At 42.7% G+C, this 20,544-nt stretch overlaps 1 protein-coding gene across 2 annotated transcripts in view; it reads right to left on the reverse strand.

The window, feature by feature from the left end:
• PPM1H (protein phosphatase, Mg2+/Mn2+ dependent 1H) overlaps positions 1 to 20,544 on the reverse strand; it is a 306,613-nt gene that overhangs the window by 7,196 nt on the left and 278,873 nt on the right. For both annotated transcript variants that reach the window (XR_003511171.1, XM_027542423.1), the window contains exon 9: positions 16,852 to 17,003. Coding sequence is in view for 1 of the 2 variants with exons in the window: in XM_027542423.1 (XP_027398224.1) it covers positions 16,852 to 17,003 (152 nt within the window). In the remaining variant the exon portion in view is untranslated. The remainder of the gene's footprint in view (positions 1 to 16,851; positions 17,004 to 20,544) is intronic.

Below are 20,544 nucleotides of genomic sequence, written 5' to 3' on the forward strand. Positions count from 1 at the left end.
AGTCCTGGAGTGGGGTGCCATTGCTTTCTTAGAAAGCTGGCCACCATCAAAAAGTCTACAAATAATAAATGCTGGGGAGGGTGTGGAAAAGGGGGAGTCCTCCTACATTGTGCTTGTGGGAAAGCAAACTGGTGTAGCCACTATGGAGAACAGTTCCTCAAAAAAAAAAAAAAAAATATAGTGCTACCATATGACCCAGCAGTCCCACTCCTGGGCACATACGCAGAGATGAAAACTCCAGTTTGAAAAGATACATGCATCCCAGTGATCACAGCAGCACTACTTACAATAGCCCAGACATGGAAATAACCCAAGTGCCCATCAACAGATGAATGGATAAAGAAGATGTATATACACTGATATACACACTAGACTACCATAGCAAAGAATAAAACATTGCCATTGTGGCAACATGGATGGACCTAGGGGATATCATTCTAAGTGAAGTCAGAGAAAGAAAAATATTAAATGACTTATATGTAGAATCTAAAAATATAAGTGAATCTATTTATAAAACAGAAACAGACTCAGACATAGAAAACAAACTTACTAAAGGGAGAAGGGGTGAGGGGATAAATTAGGAGTATCAGATTAACAGATACACACTATTTTGTATAAAATAGATAAACAAGGAACTATATATATTCAGTATCTTAGAATAACCTATAATGGAATAGAGTCTGAAAAAATATATATGTATTTAAAACTTACATATGTATATATAAAAGAATCTAAGAAAGTGGATATATGTATAACTGAATCACTTTGCTGTACACTTAAAACTAAAACTCATGCAATATTGTAAATCATCTAAACTTCAATAAAAAGCTAAAATCAAAAAAGTGCCTACTTTGTTTCATTTAAGTACACATAAGAGTACCATCCATAGTTAAAGGCAAGAGACTATCCTGATATTGCTATTGCTGGAGATTTTGGGTATTGAAAAAAGGGTCAAAATTAGTTTTTGGTATTTTAAAAAGCAGCATTGGGTCACCTAGAAAAGATGGTTACCCATGAACCCTGGGTAAAGGGTTCTAGAAAATTAAAGTTTTATTAGAGACTTGATTTATTAAAGACTCTAGAAAGTTAAAGTTTTATTCTCAAAGCTGCTTACTGCCCATGCTAAGAAAACTTCCTTTGAGCCTGCATTTCTCGTTATCATTCATTCTGTCTTCCCTTAGGTGAAATCTTGGTAGAGAAATCCATTTTTGCTTCGTCAATTTCTTCCCCTTTTCTTCCCCAATCTCTTACCAGTATGTCCAATACCCTCCCAATCTGACCTCCTAAAATTCTCCAAACTCATTCCACTTGACCTTTCTTCAGCACAAGTACTACACTTGTGACCATTTTCTTTATCCTTCATACCTCATGCCTTTTATTCTTGAATTCTCCTCTTTTTCTGGGGTAGGGGTGAGGGTAGATTGGCGGGGGGCTCCTACACCACTGCATACTCCCAAGTTCTCCTGTTGTGTCTGGGCTTCCGTGACACATGGCACAGCCCTTACATTCCTTGGTAGATCCCAGAAGAGACTCTTCAGGAGGAGTCAATAAATGTTAACTTAGTTTCACTGCCAAGGCAGCACTTCCCCATCTGTCATCCTCAGTTATAACACTGTCCCCAGTCTCTTAGGCAAGAAATCATAGTCATTTTCTATGCTACCTTCTTACGCTGATACTTGTTGAGAAAATCCACAAGGCACTGTAGGACTTCTAAAGTTTGTATTATTTTAGTTGTATTTTATTATTGGTAGATAGCTAATTAAAACCTCACCTTTACTAAGATAAAATTAAGCCTGCTGCTGCTGCTATTAAGTCACTTCAGTCGTGTCTGACTCTGTGCGACCCCATAGACGGCAGCCCACCAGGCTCCCCGGTCCCTGGGATTCTCCAGGCAAGAACACTGGAGTGGGTTGCCATTTCCTTCTCCAATGCATGAAAGTGAAAAGTGAAAGTGAAGTCACTCAGTTGTGTCCGACTCTTAGTGACCCCATGGACTGCAGCCCACCAGGCTCCTCTGTCCATGGGATTTTCCAGGCAAGAGTACTGGAGTGGGTTGGCATTGCCTTCTCCCCAAATTAAGCCTACTTATTATAAAAACTGCTATTTTAAATTTATTTTTGCCATCATTCATTCATACATACAGAAATTGCATCACCAGCTGAACCACTAGTAAGCTTGGTAATATCTTTAAATTCACTAATTCATACTTTAGCAGTTTACTATTCAGTCTACTCAGTGAGTTCCTTTATTTCAATTACCTATTTTTCACCACTGCAAATTTCCATTTGGTTCTTTTCCAAATCCACCTCTTCTTTACCTTATGGTTCTATTTGTAAATGTTTAAAGTTTCTCTCAACCTGCTCTATTAGGTTTTCTTTGGTGGGGGGGAGGGATAGAGGGAAGGCTCTGTTATTCTTTCTAGTTATCCTTTCTCATGCTAGGTTTAAAGGTAAGATAGAGGCTTCTCTTCAGTAGGGTTGTTTACTGTGTGCCCGAGGTTATCTACAGTGATTCAAAAATGTGCCTTTACTGGGGTTCCTCCAGTTCTAGAACACGTTTTAGGTGAATTTCTTGGCTTAGGATCCCCAGGCCCCAGGAGAGGTGTGAGACTTAACCTCACTCTTTCTCCATGTGGTAGGCCTACCCAGCACCTCCTCATAGAACCTCAGTTTCATCAGGTCCTTGCCATCATCCATGTGCTGCGGGAAGGCTGTTTCCACTTGAGCGGGAAGCTTAGGGAGAACGCCTTGGACCATTTCTTCTAACACTGTGGCCAAGAGCCCAGCGTCCTCCACCGACTTCTCTTTGCTAGGCTTCCCTAGTGAATGCAACATCTCCCCATAAAAGAGCCTTCTGCGAGGACTGTTGAAGGGCACACTGATCAGATGCCGCTGGCAATAGCTGGAGACTGCAGCTAACCTCTAGAATGGGGTACCTTCATGTACAGGAGACGCAATACTGAAATAAAGTCACAAACGGTGTTCAGGTAAAAATGAAGCCACCTGTGGAGAGCTTTCCTTATAAGCTGACAAACTCAACACAACCCCAGGCACCGAGTTGTTAGGAAAAGGTTTCGTGCCCCAGCTCCAATCTCAGCCAGGTTGGGGGACACTTCAGAGCTCACCAGCATCCTTCAAGCACCATCTTGCCCCAGGCATGAAATCACTTGTAGGGTTGCTTTATCTCAAGACTGGTGCTCAGGGAGAAGAAGAAACATTTTCTCTGGAGGGAAAGGGCTGCTTCTCCTCTCTCCCATTTCATTCTCCTCCAGTTTCTATCTGACATGGGCTGCCTGGTTTGGTAACAAAGGGAGAGAATGTGTCACACGGCAGTAAGACAGGAGGGCTCTCCTGAGTCTGCTGCTGAGGCTGAGCACAAACACACCACAGAGTGAGGGGTGAAGGGAGCCACAGGAGAAAATCTGAAGTCAAAACACGAAATATCAGCACAATATACAAGAGAGCTGCAGAGAACACGGTGCAGCTGAAGGCAGTAGAAGGGATGAGGATTCCGGTACACCTCAGCCAGGACCGGGTGGGACCACTGAGAAGCCTGTGATTCCTGGAGCTGGATGTGGGGCGGCAGCAGGGCCAGGACCTAGGGTCTCACTCAGAAGGTCAGATCGCATTGGGGAAGCAGTGCGGGAGGAGCTGGAGCACTCAGCCCTCTGAACAAAGAGTCTCCCAAGAAGACAAGGTGTGTACTTGGAGAGCGTTTCTCTTCTCTGGCCGACACTTTCCATATTGATCGGCTGGGTTCTGCTGAAAGAGATGGCTGCTGGGGCATTGGGGAGGAGGTGTTGGGAAGGGGAGGGGGCCCTGACTTGGCCACCGCACAGGGCCTGGCACAGAGGTTTCCTCAGGTCAGAGCAGGATCAGCAGGGGAGGGAAGAAAAGCCAAGAAGGAAGAGGAGCTGAAGGACCGCTGAAGGCCAGAAGCTCTTTTCAGAACCACTGATGCTAAAGTGGGCGGGGGGGGGGGGGGGCGGGGGGCGGTGCAGTGAAGCCGGTCGGTAAATCCTCCATCCACCTTGCCATCTCCAGGCACTTAGTTCTCTCACCTCTTGGGTGGGGCACATGAAGGCATCCTTGTGGGAGGCTGGGATGCCTGGGGTCCTATCCTGGGTGCAGCACCACCCACATGGTGGGCGGAGGGGGGCTCTGAAGAAACTCCTTAGCTTCTCAGAGCCCCTCTTTTTGACTTGTGCATCTGGAATAATGCTAGCACAGGCCTCAAAGGTCCTGCGGAGAGAAACAAGATCCTTCCTAAACCATTTTCCCATGAGACACAAAATGCCTCTCTCCCCACCAAAAGTTTTGTACCTTTTGCAGAGTCTGTTCCCACAAGACCACATCTGAATCAGCAGCAGAGTGTCAAAAGTAAGTCTATGTCAGGCCTCAAGCTGTAACCCTGCCTTAAAGCCAACAATTCTTGGGAGGAACTTCTCTTTGCCATTTGAATGGTACAGACAGGGTCTTACAAGAGGGAGGCGGGAACTGGGGAATTAATGGGTTCCAAATATTTGCAAATCAAAGGCAGCCTCCCATCTACTGTGGCCCAGCAGTAACCGGGAGGGGGTGGGGATGGGAATAGGAGAAGGCCTCTCTGCCTGCTGAGCAGGCCCCTGAGACTGAAGAGGTGGAAAAGCCCTCCCAAGCTTGGGAACATTCGTCGGCAGGGATCGATGGTGACCGGGTAGGTGGGGGGTGACCTGGAGGGGCTCTTTGTTGTGCTTAGAATCAGGCAACTGGCCCTGGGAGGAGGCTCAGCTCAGGCTTACTGCTGAGAGCCAAGCCACGGGCTCTGGCTCTGAACCCCCTGAAGGTTCTGCTTCTGTTGCCTGCCCGGTGCACGGGGACTGCATTCAGGCAGAGTACTCTAGGATGCGGAAACAGTGATAGCCGGGCCCACAACACTGTCACTCTGTCCCCTGTGGGTTTGTGTGTCAGCAGGTCCAAGGCCATGGACTGGAGAGAGCTCACCACCCCTGCCAGAGAGGGTGAGAACACCCACCAGGCCTCGTCCACTTCTCTGCCCCTGGCACTGGCTTCCTGGTTTTCTCAAGGTGGTGTGTGTTTATTTTAGTTCAAATTCCACATAGCAACATATCAGTAGGAGGGGGCATAGCAGACCATTTTCTTCTCCATTGTCTCTGGCAAGCCCTTCAAAATGACCTGATGTTCCAACTAAGGGTCCACGCAGTTCTGCATCAATGGCCACATCAGTAGCACCGAGGAAGGGGAGATGGGCCCAGCAGTGGGCGGTTCAGAGGCTGTCAAGGGCAGAATGGTGGGCTGACATCCACGTTCCCAGATCTGAATATGCTCAACATCGAGAACAAAGCAAAAATGCAGATTTTCTCAAGTCTTCAACACGAGATCACTCACTCACCAGTTTGTTCTTAAAACCTGTAACTGCTATGAGGGTGGGGCCAGGGATGGAGCAAATGAAGGGGAACCCTTCCTTTTCACATTTGAGGCATAGTTTTTCTTTATTTGAAAAAATTTTTAATTTTTGGCTGCGCTGGGTCTTCACTGCTGCACATCGGCTTTCTCCAGTTGCAGCGAGCGGGGCTACTCTCTACTTGTGGTGTGCGGGCTTCTCATTGCAGTGGCTTCCCTTGTTGGGGAGTTGTGGCACCACAGGCTCAGTTGCTCCGTGGCATGTGGAATCTTCCCGGACGAGGGATCGAACCCATGTCCCCTGCATTGGCAGGCAGACTATTATCCACTCTACCACTAGGCAAGTCCTGAGTCATAGTTCTTCAAAATGAAATGGCACTGGGAAAAGCTCAGGCAGCTCACAGAAAGATTTCATCAGAAGGACCTTTGTCTTCTGCCAAAGTAGGTTTCACATTATCAAGGTATGTAGGACCTGCACTAGTATCCTGGCGTCAGTGTTGGTGGGTGTTTTAACTTTCCACTGATTAATCTCTTCCTTATCAAGGCACACAGTTTACTGAGCTGAGGAGAGCATGGAGGTGAAGAACACTTAAGGTGTGACCGTCAAGAAGGCGTCTTCTCTCATTAGGGAGATGTTGTATGGAATTTACAGTATGTTGGTATTTATAGATTCAGTACCCCTTAATAAGCCCCTCAAATGTCACGGCAGAGGGCTGAGGGTCATTAGATCCAAGTCGCCATGATGAGGTTTCCACAAAGAGATTTTGGGAAATGAAAAGTGAAGTCACTCTGTCGTGTCCGACTCTTTGCGACCCTGGGCAAAAAAAAAAAAAAAAAAAAATCCTTGCCAGGTCCTACCTGGGCACTTGGAATGTGAATCCACGCCACGTTTTCATGTATGGTTGACTGTTCTTTGGCCTTAAGTCCACTCAGCTTTGCCCACACCTTTCTCCTTTAGCAATTTTGACAATTTTTATTCCTTTCTAGCAGATTACTAAGCATCTTCTTTGCGTGATGACATACTTGCCTCCATTTTGAATATTCTTTCCAGGAGACCCACCACTATACCCCCAGCCTTACAGAGGGATATTTTGCTTCAGAAAATCCCTTCTGGGCCTTTCTCAGAGCACCCTTTCCAAAGTTTGCAGGATGTTTAGGCCTCATATGAGAATCTTACCAGGATGAGTATAGACAGTGACAGGTTGTGTAGCCCAGCCTCCATGAATTCCAACCAGCCCATCTGAGAATGTGGACTGAGTATACTTCTTATCAACAGCTCATTCCATGACTCCACAAATGATGCACAGAGACGCCAGAACTGCTTCACTTCAGGGCATGACCCAGTAAAAAGAAAAAAGCCACTGCACTCATATTCTGGCTTGTTCACAAAGCCTCCTTTTAATTTTCTGATTCCTTTGTCAAGATAGTTCAAAACAGCCAAAGGACTTAATAAGATACACTGGGGTCAGGAAGGGCATACAGCTCATTTTTACCCCACCTCTGCCAGAGAAGATAGTGCCAGGGTTAGAACTTTGCAAACGTATCTTTCTCTTAATTACCTTTTCCCTCACAAGGCACCCTAGAAGGAGAGATGCTATTTTAAATTTTTTATTGTAAAGGATGTCATCAGAGGAAAACAATGCTGGCAGTTTGTCAGGAATGGCTGTCACAAAGAGAAGAGAAAGAAAAAATGTACACATAAGACAGACCAAAGCTATATCATCAAATGGCAAAACCTAAAAGCCCTCCTGTCACAGGGCTAATGCCCTGCCTCCTCCTGACCTGCTGAATTTCTAGACAAACTGGACAAACACAGCAAAACTCAAAATGAAACAGGCCATTCAAAATGTCAAAAGCAGCAGCATGTGCTGGGCTGTTGCTTTGCTGCCTTCCTCTCTCAGGCGCCCACCCTGGGGCTGCATCTCCCATTCTCATTCTCTATCAAACGACTGGCCGGCCTGGTGAGCTTCCTCGGGTGTGGACCCAGGCACCCTCCATTCCAGCTACTCACGTGATTACACGGGCAGATCTGTGGTCCTGGGCTACATCTGGGGAGAAATGACTCCTCCTGGCGGAGGAGCACCTAGAGCCACGGGGAGGCAATGATAGCAGGTCTGTCTTCATCACAGAAATTATGACTTAGGCTAAAACTGACCAGGACAACTTCCAATCCTATTTCTCTTTGGCATGAAAAGATGGAACAGGTCCCAGTCAGGAGGGCACCATCAGGAAGCCCACCACTGTGGCTTTTGGGACTAAGCTCTCCACGGGCCTCCCAATGAGACACCCTAAGCCTCCACGTGAACATGGTTCCCTCCTTCCAAAGCTCACAGTTACATGCAAGGACATCACACACAGGAAAGACCAACATCATTTTACATAACGCCCAAGTCATGAGTTTGAAATAAAATAAGACTGTATGATTTCCCAATATGGCTTAAATTACTAAGGAGCACAGAGGGGGGTAGGGCAGCAATCCACACGTCATATTTTCACCATCAGATTGACCAGAATGTTTTCTGATTATGGATTAGAATGAACAAGTTACACAGATTCCATTTCGTTATCACAGACTGTCTTCCTCCCTGTAATCTTCACATTCATTTATCTCGTGAGTGCTTGAGGTCTGACATGACCTGCACCATCCACCTCTCACACAGAGATTACCCCACGCTAAGCCCAGGTAGTCATACCGACTGTTGGGTTCATTGAAAATCACCCTGTCCCCCTCCCCAGTGTCTCCCCAGCCTGCACTACCTGGCACATTCTCTGTTACGACTCACGTTTAAGTTCAGACGTCCCTCCGAGTGGGAAGCTTTCTTGCCTGGCCCTTGTGCCATCCCTCTAGTCATTCATATTGTAACTTCCTTACGCTTTTGTAACCTCTAGACTTTAAACTCCAAGAGATCTGTTTTCTTCACAAATTCTTCCCCAGTGTCTAGCAGGCCATGGCTTACAAAATAGGTCTTCAATATTTTCCAATCGAATGAATCTGAATGGGAATTATTTGGCAAAGAAGATACCCTCCCCCATAAGGTCTCACAGTTTTAAGATTTCAAAAACCAACCAGAATTTTTCTGATGTCCAGCCAGGTATTCCATCTCTTATCAATAAAACTGTGCCCATTTAATAACTTTTTCTTTCACCCATTCCTCTATCTGATACAGAATTCTTTCTTAGGTGTTGGTTTGCCATTTTCCCTGAAAGGCAAATTCACAGGCTTTTCTTTCCTGCCCTTTTGTTCCACAGAGATCTGTGTAAGCCTGCTCTGTAGGTAACAGAGCTCATGAAGCTAGGAACTGGCTCTGACCTGGCATGCACCTGCCCAGTGACAGCACTGCCCACAGGTACGACTCCCTGGAGGGCAGATTTGTTGCCATGGAGATAGGAGCTGGTAAGCAAAACCAAGCCAGCTTAGAGAGATTTTAAAAAATACTGGGTGCCTTTTGACTCATACCTATCAGATGGCTTTGCAAAGCTTCACAAAAATAATTACAGTAGGGAAAAATCAACAGGAGAATGTTGCTAACAAGTAGGATACAGATTAAAACGAAAAGCTCAACAGGAAAAAAATGTATTCAAATTCAAGTAAAATAATCTTGCTTCCTGTACCATCAATGGCTTTCCACCTGGGAAAAATTATACCAAACAACTCTTAGAAAGAGAGAATGTCTAGCTTTTTTTCCTGAAGGAGTTTTTTGTTGTTGTTGTTGTGAAATATATGAAACACATAAAAATAGCAAAAAATATAGAATAATGACAACAAATACCCAGTAGTGCTTATTATATATCAGGCAATTCACTTTATATATTAATACAAGCATTAGGTCAGCGCCTCCCAGCTGGCGCTAGTGGTAAAGAACCCGCTTGCCAGTGCAGGAGATTTAAGAGACTTGGGTTTGATCCCTGGGTTAGGAAGGTCCCCTGGAGGAGGAAATGGCAACCCACTCCAGTATTCTTGCCTGGAGAATCCCATGGACAGAGGTGCCTAGCAGGCTACAGTCCATAGGGTCACAAAGAGTTGGACACAACTGAAGTGACTTAGCAGATGTGCAAGCTTTAGGTTAGGACTACTGGAACTTCCATTTTACAGATGAAGAATCTGAGACATGGAGAGGTTAAGAAATTTTCCCCAATGTCACAAAGTCTAGAAGGGGCAGAATTTAACCTCAGGTTAAATGACTAGATTCATACTATTAACCATTGGACTATGCTACCTCTCACAGCTGGCATACAAACAAATGTATATAGCAAATGAAGAGTCTACAAGTAACATGAGCAGTCATGTACCTGCCATGTAGCTAGAGAAACAAAACATTATCAGTAAATGTCTCAGAAGCTCTCTGTGGACTCCTCCTCAAGCACGTATCTCCCTCTGCCACTTCTCTTCCCAAGGTAACCATTAACTGAATTTTGTGTTAATGCTCTTTGTAATTTTAATATCTGCATCCCTAAGTGATTCATTTTCCACTTTATGTAAATAGAATCGTAATATGTGAATTCTTATATGACTGGGTTATTAAATTCAACATTGTGTCTTTGAGATTCTTCCCTGTTAAAGATCACAGCTTTGGTTCATTCACATCTGGGGGCTGTGAATTATTCTGTCCTTTGTTTATCTATCCTCTGGTTGGCCATGCAGGCTGCTTCCAATTTTTATCAAAAAAACAACTGTATGGATAGCTTTTTGTATGAATTGAATTATACCAGCACCAGAAAAAAAAAAAAAAACCAAAACACCTGGGTTGTTTGTTAAAACACAGATACCTGGGTCCTACCACTGGAGTTTTATTTGATAGATCTGGGTTTGAGCCTGAAATTTGTATTTCTAACAGGTTCTCAGATGATGTTGATGCCATGTAGCCCAAAGACTACACTTTAAGAACCAGTGCTCCAGGGCACAGACTTAGGAGTCCATGGAGCTTCGGTTTACAGGGTATGCATATACCCAGCTGTCTTCAGAGTCTATGTACAAATTCACAAACCCATCTGCATTTGTTCTCCATGTTTTTAATTATTTCTACTCCTCTGTTGAAGTGTTTTTCATATATTTATTGGCCATTAATTTTCTTCTGTGTGATGACTAGTTCTTGCTCATTTTTATTGGGTTATTTGTGTTGTCCTTCTTGATCTGTGAGAGTTCATTATATTTTATGGGTATGAATCTCGTTGTGGTTATATAAGTTGCAAGGATCTCCTCCCAGTTCCTGCCTTGTCATTTTATTCCTTTTATGTTGCCTTTTGAAGAACAAAAGTTGGTGATTTTAATGTAGTCAAGGATATCAATCTTACCTTGTTTGTGCTTTCTGCGTCTTGTTTAAGAAATCCTTCTCTACTACAACTATGACTGAGCACACACGCCCACATCTGAATTATTACTGCTTTCTATTATGAAGATTTTTTATTTGCCAGCCCCCCTCATTTCTTATTAGTTTTGTGGGAAATTTATCTACTTTGTTAGTTTTTCTCTTTTTTCTTTTGCCACACCATGCAGCATGTGGGATCTCAGTTCCCTGATGGGATCAAACCCACACCCCCTGTACTGGCACTGGAAGAGCAGCCTTAACTGCTGAACCACAAGGGAAGTCCCTGTTAAAGTTTTGGGGTTTTTTTTTTTTTTGAGAAATTATGTTTTGTGGTAAAATATACATACTATAAAAATTAACATTTTTACCACTTTAAAGTGTATAGTTCTGTGGCATTAAGTACATTCACATTGCACACCATAAAAATCATAAAGATAGATAGTCTCCTATGCTATTTGCTAAAAGTTGTACTTATTTTTCCTTTCAGTTAAGTCTTAATTTGCCTGGACTTGATTTTTTAATGTATGGTGTGAAGGAAGGATCCAATTTTAGTGTTTTTGCACCATCTTAATTATTCTGATTTCATATTGATATCTAGAAAGGTAAGACCCATACAGAAATGTCACAAACATTCTTGGCATTTTGTTCTTCCATATATACCTCAGAATCAGGTTGTGAAGTTCTATGAATTTTGGTTATAATTTTGGTTACAATTTTGTTTACTCTAAAGATCAACTGAGGGAAAAATAATATATTTGCAGTGATCCTATTAAAGAATATGTTAGGTTCATTGACTGTGTGTTAGTCGCTCAGTTGTGTCTGACTATTTGCGACCCCAAGGGGTGTAGCCCACCAGGCTCCTCCATCAATGGGATTTTCCAGACAAGAATACTGGAGTGGGTAGCCATTTTCCTCTTATATTGCTACTTCATCTGAGTTAGGGCTTCCCAGGGGGTTCAGCCGTAAAGAATCTGCCTGCCAATGCAGGAGACTCAAGTTCCACCCCTGGGTTGGAAAGATCCCCTACAGAAGGAAATGACAACCCACTCTAGTATTCTTGCCTGGGAAATCCTGTGGATAGAGGAGCCTGGTGGGCTATAGTCCAAGGGATCACAAAGAGGTGGACACGACTGGGTGACTAACACTTTCACTTCAAGATATATTAAAGTGGCAAACTATTCGCAGTATGGGCTCCTCTTGGGCTACAGTCCATGGAGTTGCAAAAGCGTCGGACACGACTAAGCGACCGAGCACACACGCACACATCTGAATTATTACTGTTTTCTATTATTAAGATTATTTATTTGCCAGCCCCCCTCATTTCATATTAGTTTTATGGGAAATTTATCTACTTTGTTAGTTTTTTTCTTTTTTCTTTTGCCACACCATGCAGCATGTGGGATCTCAGTTTTCTGATGGGATCAAACCCACACCCCCTGCACTGGAAGTGCAGTCTTAACTGCTGAACCACAAGGGAAATCCCTGTTAAAGTTTTAGGTTTTTTTTTTTTTTTTGAGAAATTATGTTTTGTGGTAAAATATACATAACGTAAAAATTAACATTTTTACCACTTTAAAGTGTGTAGTTCTGTGGCATTAAGTACATTCACATTTTACACCACCACCATTTATCTCCAGAACTTTTTCCTGTTCTCAAACGAAACACTATAACTGTTAAACACCAACTCCCCATCCCCACCCCCTTAACCCCTGGCAAGCAGCAACAGCCATTGTACTTTCTGTCTCTATGTATTTGAGACATTTGACATGTATTTGTCTCTAGGTACCTTATGTAAGTGGAGTCATACAACATTTGTCCGTCTGTGACTGGCTTATTTCACTGAGCATAATGTCCACCCATTCTGTAACATGTGTGAAAATTTCATTCCTTTTTAAGACTGATGAATAGTCCATTGTATTATATAACCACGATTTGTTTATCTCATTCATTCGTCAATGGACACTTTAGTGGTTTCCACCTTTTGTTACTGTGAATAACACTGCTATGAACATGGGGTACAAGTATCTGCTTGACTCCCTGCTTTTGTTTTTTCAGGGTGTATACCCAGAGGTGGAATTGGTGGATATAACTGTATGTTTAGTTTTTTGAGGCCTCTCCATACCGTTGTCCACAGAAGCTGTACCATTTTACAATCTCACCAGTAATGTACAGGAAGTTTCCATTTCTCCACATTCTCACCAATACTTGTTATTTTCTCTTTTTTTGTTTTTAAATAGCCAGCCTAATGGATGTGAAGTAGCAATGTCACTGTGGTTTGATTTGCATTTCCATAATGTGTTAGTTGTTTTAAAGAAACAAATTTTGCCTTTATCATTTATTTTTTGATTGTATATTTCTTCTGTTATCTTTAATTTTTCCTTCCATTACTTTTCATGGGTTTATTCTGCTTTTTCATTCTTAATCTAGATGCTGTTGTTGAAATAAGGATCACAAAACTACATTTTTTAATCAGGACAGTTGTTTACTAACAGCCTGTACCCACGAAGAGGCCACACAGCCCACAAGTAGACAGCACCATTCTGCGGTTCCTTAGAACCCTAAGTTATAAGAACTCTTTGGTACATGTTTGTGTAAGTAATACGGGCAGAACTAGCCCAATAGTACAAATCAACCCTCTAGGTCTTCCTCTGAGAAATACTACCCTTTTCTATGGTTTTAGGGACCTTTTTCTGTGATCAGGAGTCTGGAACTTATGGGCAGGGTTCTTATGATCAGGGGAACTGGGAGGTTGGGAAGGTTGGGAAAGTGACTTTATGATACGGAAGAAATATAGTCACTTCTGGTGGGTCAAGGATGTGTAGTTTTTCACCTATGCGTAGCTCCTTAAATTAGGGGGACAAAGGCTCGAAATTCAGCCTTTGAAGTCTTAATATGTAGTATTCTTATTATTCAAATCCCAGTAATTTCTAATTTTTATTATAATTTTTTGATTTGTAAGTTGTTTAACAGATAAACTTTTTAATAAAGAAGTTAATTTTCTTTCAATCCTATATAAAACAGTAGCAATTTAAAACTTTATTTCTGAAAGTAAAATATTCACATATGAACAAGTAACTACAAAATTCACACTTCCAGGAAATCCGAAAAGACAAACGGTGTAACAGTGATTTGTAAGTTGTTTAGAGGTTTGTTTTTTAATTCAATGTGGGCTTTCTTTCCCTTGACTAGTTGGAAAATTATACTTTCTGTTCTTCTATTCATTTTCTTACTATTAAACACATTTAAAGTCTAAAGTTTAACACTTATAATCTCTTTTCAAGTAGAACTATAACATACTTTAGCTGATTACTATAACCACCGGCCAATTCATCATGCTATTTTATTCAATATAATTTTTAACCTCACATTAGACATTCATATTGCTGTTTTATATAGTTGCTGCTGCTGCTGCTGCTGCTAAGTCACTTCAGTCGTGTCCGACTCTGTGCGACCCCATAGACGGCAGCCCACCAGGTTCCCCCGTCCCTGGGATTCTCCAGGCAAGAACACTGGAGTGGGTTGCCATTTCCTTCTCCAATGCATGAAAGTGAAAAGTGAATGGGAGGTCGCTCAGTCGTGTCCGACTCTTCGCGACCCCACGGACTGCAGCCCACCAGGCTCCTCCACCCATGGGATTTTCCAGGCAAGAGTACTGGAGTTTTATATAGTTAATGTATATAACTATACCCACCTATTTACTCAATAGCTTAATAATCTATTTTACGTCTCCATCTTCCACCTGGGGTCGTTTCCTTTTCTCATCTGATGACATTCTTTAGAATTTCTTCAGAGGAGGCTGGGGGGCAGTAAAATTTCTCAGTGTTTTTCTGCCTCAAAAGGCTTTTACTTCATCGTCTTTTTTGATATTTCTTAGTATATATAAAAAATCCAAAAAACTGGGTCTTCTTTTCTTAGCTAGCTGAAGATATAACTCCACTGTCTTGATTTCTGTGTTGTTTTTGGAAGGTAAGCTATCAGTGTGAACGCTGTTCTTATGTATCTATTTCATCTTTCTTTCTGACTGCTTTTAGTCTATTTTTTCAGTTCTTCGGTTTCATTATGAAATATCTACTTAAAATTTTCTCTTTATTTCTTCTGCTTGAGATCTGTTGGGCTTTCTGCATCTTAGGTTTAATATCATTCAGCATTTCTGGGTTGGAACTTGGTTTTTCCTTCCCATTTTCTGTAGTGTTTCCTTTTGTCCTTGTGTTTACAGCATCTTTAGGTCACCCTCCTAGTCTCAGTCTAATTTCATGCTTTCCCTCGCTCTGTCTCTCCGAGCCATATTCTGGGTTCTTCACATCGGTTTTTCAGTTCATCAGTGTGCTCTTCAACTGTCTCCAGTCTGTTTAATCCATTGAGTTTTTAGTTCCTATTTTTATATTTTTCATCTCTAGAAGTTCCATTTTCTTATTTAAAAAATCTTTGCAGTCATTTTATAGTCTCTTGTCCTTATTCATGTTTTCAATGCTTTTAAGAACATTTATGAAACATAAAGTATTTATTTCTATATTTTGGCTGATAAACCCAATAATGAAGTATTTACAGGTCCAACTATGATGTCTGTTGTTTCTGCTGGTTTTTACTCATGGTGACTTATTTCCTTGTGTTCTGAGTGAAAGATGTCTTTCTCTAGAGGGGATTTCTTTTTATTTCTGAGTCACCTAGGGTTGTTTAGAACATTAACACTGCCATAATGTTATTCGGAATCCTTACTTTAAGGTTTCTCTCCTTTCCCAATGTTTCTTGAAAGAAACTGTTCTCCCATAGATGGAAATCAATACTGGGAACGTCTGCTATCCTCACCAGGAGGACCACAAATTGGGTTATTCCCATTTTCAGAATATGAAGGAAGACTGTGAGGAAGATACACTGCTGAAATATCTCAGAAAGAGTATTCTTTACATACATACAAGTATGTATCTAGGTTTAACTTAAGGAGAGTTTTTATTTGGCTGTGAAAGTAGGGAGTTCCCTAATCGCCTAGTGGTTATGATTCCGGGCTTTCACTGCTATGGCCCAGTCAGGGAACTGAGATCCCATGAGCCAAGCAGCTTAGCCAAAAAAAGGAAAGAAAGAAATGTAGCCAAAAATCACAGGAAAAGATGCTCAACATCACTGATTATTAGAGAAATGCAAATCAAAACCACAATGAGGTATCACCTTATACCCATCAGAATGGCCATCATGAAAAAACCTACAGACAATAAATGCCAGAGAAGGGGTGGAGAAAAGGGGGCTCTCTTGCACTGTGGGTGGGAATATAAATTGATTCAGCCACTATGGAGAACAGTATGGAGGTTCCTTAAAAAACTAAAAACAGAACTACCATATGGTCCAGCAATCCCATTACTGGACACTTACCCAGAGAATACCATAATTCCAGAAGGCATATGCAACCCAGTGTTCACTGCAGCACTATTTACAATAGCTAGGACATGGGAACAACCCAGAGGAATGGATAAAGAAGATGTGCTACAAACATACTATACATATGACTATTAGCCATACAAAAATAACAAAATAATGCCATCTGCAGCAATATGGATGGACCCAGAGATTATCACACTGAGTTAACTTAAGTCAGACAGAGAAACATGATATTGCTTATATGCAGAGTCTGAGGTAGGGCGGTAGGTACAAATGAACTTATTTATGAAACAAAAATAGAATGATGGATGTAGAAACAAACTTGTGTTTACCAGGGGTAGGGGTGGGAGAGGCATAAATTGGGAGATTGGGACTGACATATACACAGTACTATATATGAAAGAAACAACTAATAAGAACCTGCTGTATAGCATAGGGAACTCTACTCAATACTCTGTAACGACCTATATGGGAACAGAATCGAAACAAAAATAGACGGTATATGTATTATATGTATATTCACTTTGCTGTACACCTGAAACTAACAAAACACTATAAATCAATTATACGCCAATAAAAATTTAAAAATGATTACTCCCAAACAACGAAAAAAGAGAAATGTAGTCCCGTTTGCAATTTAGTTACTAAACCATCTATATCAGCTCATAAATGGTGAATCATAAATGATGAAAATTGCACGATTATTATCTATTTTTTTCACATGATGAAACGCCACTTGATTAACAACCCTCCAATCATGGAAATGCACAAACCTGTGAGGGTCATCTGGATCACAGTTAGGGAGAAACTGAGTGATTGCTTCTGCCACTTCTTCATTTGATAAAACATCCCAGAGTCCATCAGTGGCCAAGATCAGCACATCATCTGCTCCATGCTCGTATTTGGAGAGATCGTAGACTCTTACCTGAAAAGAACAGGAATACCCTGCTTAAGAAGTTAGGAGCATATTATTCCGCTGAACAGACTGGCTTCTGATTTCCCTTCCCTTTTCTTGCCCAGCCCAGTGGTTTGTAAGTGTGCACCGTGCGGCACGTGGCTGTGCAGCACACTTTGTGGCCAGGGGTAGCCTCCTCTGGAGACTGGCCGTGTAGACATCTGGGGCCCAAACACAACTGTAAATGAGCCCAAGAAATGAATAGTTGCCAAGGAAGAAGTTAACTGAAAACGTAATGCCTGAGATGTGGCTGGAACAATGACACAGATACGGCGGTAGCTAGCAGAGCAGCAGGATCCTTTCTTCGCACATCCATCCCACAGACATTGATTAAGGGTCTGCTCTGTGCCAGATACTCTAAGTATAAACAGCAGAATTCCCTGCTTCTGAGCTCTCAGTCTGAGAGAGAGAGAAGGCCAGTCTAGGCTCCGTAGAAGCTGCTCTGCACGTATTGGTTTAGGACTGCGGAGACACATTTTATTTCATGTCCTTACTTGATACCTTTTGGCTTGCCTTCTCTGAGACCCCTGGAGCTGGACTTGTCCCATGTGAGCATGGAGTTCTGATGCTGGACATAGGTCTGAGGACCCTCAATGCAGCCTAAATTACAAAGGACACGTGCCAAGTGTATGCCTTAACAAACTTGAAGTCTTTCCTCATCTCTAGTACCTGAAATGACTTGGCTATTTCAACATCCCCCTTGATTCTTGGAAAAGAACACAGTGACCTTAGCAAAACTAACACTGATGAAAATCAAGCCTCACTTCTGTTAGGCCATCCTTACTGGAGCTAATGTTCACCCTACTTGGGTGGCACAGAAGGAGATGAGTTAGGGATTTCATTGCTATGCCCTACTAATTTGACAGAATCAGCCCTGTCTACACCCCCTCATGAACTGAGGACAAAGACAGTTCAATTTCATCCAAGTCCTTCCACCTCATTTCATTATCCTGTTTTCTAAAAACAAGTCTAAGTGACAGCTGCAGGCCAGGGGAGGGCGGAGGATGGCAGGTAGGCAGCAGTCCCCATGTCCCATCGTAGAGTCACTGTCCTGTCATCTCAGATCTCGAGACAATACAATTCTAAGAGGCCTACAGAATGTTCACATCCACCTCTGTAAAAGCCAAGCCTCCTATATTTCAGGAAGGTTTGCCCAGGCCAGTGACACCCTGCTACAGGATGAACAGCCTACACCCAACAGCAGAAAACAACAAAATGCCCACACCTGCCCCAAAGTTTTTGGAGAAATGAGCTCAAATGGAAAATAGCCTCTGTGGCTGGTGAACAAGACACCAACAATTTAGCTAACGGTACATGCAGCATGAACCGTGCCCGCGAGCCTGGGGTGGGGGAGACTGGGCTGGCTTTTAACATCTTCCTTTCAAAAGGCACATTCACTTCGGGTTAAGTTTATATTCTAGAGAACACACTGTGCCATCTGGGGCCAAATTAAAGACAACAGGAGTGGGGATCTTAAATTTACAGCAAACTGGAAAGTCCCAAATTCCAGAATTTCAGCCTCAGGCCACTGAACCCATGTGGTTCGATTTTTCCTTTGCAGCAGCAAGCAAACTCCCTCTGCTTTATCTTCTGTGGTTCCTGGGTGTCTTGGAACAGCGCTTCTGAAAAGTTAATGCGCACAGCAATCAGCCAGGATCCTAACGAAATGCAGATTCTAACTCAGCGCTGGGGTAGGGCCTGAGAGCGTGCACTTCTAATTTGTTCCCGTGTGATGCTGGTGCTGCTGGTCCCTGGACCACTCTTTGAATACTAAGGCCACCAAGAAGTCCTGCCGGTTGGTAACAGGGAAACCAAGGGCTCCATGATATCTGGTAGTCTATCCCTTAGGGGAGGTTACAGCAAGGACAGCAAATGGCACTTCTGAGCTCCCACTTTCAAGTCCTGTATCATGTGTTATTACCTCCGCTATGTAATCACTTGGCGTATGAGAGACTGCTAGCTTCTTATTGGGGTGTATCTACAAGAAATTTATGTGATAATTTGAGCTCTTTAGGATCGAAAATGTTCCTTGTAAAGGGAGGAAGGGAGATGTGGGTGTCACGTGCTTGTAGCATCTTATATTTGTAGCTAAATACAAGATGCCACCTGCCTTCCAGCTTCTTTTAAAAGAGGTTTCATGGTGGGGGGAGTGGAGGAGGGAGGGTGTATGTGTATATATATAGCCAAGTCATGTTGTTATACGCCAGAAACTAACACAGTATTGTAAAGTAATTATCCTCCAATTAAAAGAACTTGCCAATCATTATTTCTGCCTGAAACTTATGAGATACTTTCAGCATATCCTTTCTGAGAAAAATGATGGAAAATTAAGCTTAAATACATTTAAGAAGTCATGTAGTCATGTATGGATGTGACAGTTGGACCCTAAAGGAGGCTGAGCACCTAAAAATTGATGCTTTCAAACTGTGGTGTTGGAGAAGACTCTTGAGAGTCCCTTGGACTGCAAGGAGATCCAAGCAGTCAATCCTAAAGGAAATCAATCCTAAATATTCATTGGAAGGACTGATGCTGAAGCTGAAGCTCCAATACTGTGACTACCTGATGTGAAGAGCCAACTCACTGGAAAAGATCCTGATGTTGGGAAAGATTGAGGGCAGGAGAAGGGGCAACAGAGGATGAGATGGATGGATGGAATCAGCAACTCAATGGACGTGGGTTTGAGCGAGCTCTGGGAGTTGGTGAAGGACTATGGAAGCCTAGCATGCTGCAGTCCAGGGGGTCACAAATACTCAGACATGACTTAGCAACTGAACAACATTTAAGAAAAGAAAAGAGAGGTTTCTTAGGGCTGAAGATAACAACCGTTTCATTTCAGGACCTGCCCTATGTGTAGGGTGCCAAAGTTTCTTCAGGTGCTTTCTGCTGGCCCCCAAAGTGTGGAGATTCGAGTTGTTTTAAGCGGAAGTTGTCCTGCCCGCTACTCAAGTAGAAATCTGGCCAACAGAATGGGTGTGGGTTGATAAACAGAAACATGTTAGAAAATGTTCCTTTTCAGTTCCGTCAGAAAATTGAATCCTTCCCTAATTCCCCTATTCACATTTCCACACAACTCTCTAATGCAGTTTCCTTACCCAACATGAAAATCCCTCTCAATACCATTCTCCAAGCAATTTTTATGTAAATAATAAAAAGCTAGCCTCAACCCTATTCCCTGAGGCACTCCCCAATTAACATCCTTTTAGGGTTGTTTTTTTTTTTTACTGCTACCCTTTGTTTCCTGCCCTTTAGCCAATTTCCACAGGACTCTGCCAACTTTCCACTCACAGCTCGTGTCTTATGCATTAACCTGCGATGTAGAACATTCTGTGAAAACCCCCTCAGCAAAGCTGGACTGCCGTGCAAGGCATCCCACTGCATGCTCATCCTCCCCAAAAGAAGGGGTTTCAAAGGATTCCAGTGGGCTCTGGAGACCCGACCTTCCCTCCTTGGAGGCGCTATGGGCCCTCCTCCATCAGACCACACTCGCCATGCCAGAGAGCCCTGTTCAACT

Source organism: Bos indicus x Bos taurus, chromosome 5 (assembly GCF_003369695.1).
Source record: "Bos indicus x Bos taurus breed Angus x Brahman F1 hybrid chromosome 5, Bos_hybrid_MaternalHap_v2.0, whole genome shotgun sequence".
Taxonomy (NCBI): Eukaryota; Metazoa; Chordata; class Mammalia; order Artiodactyla; family Bovidae; genus Bos; species Bos indicus x Bos taurus.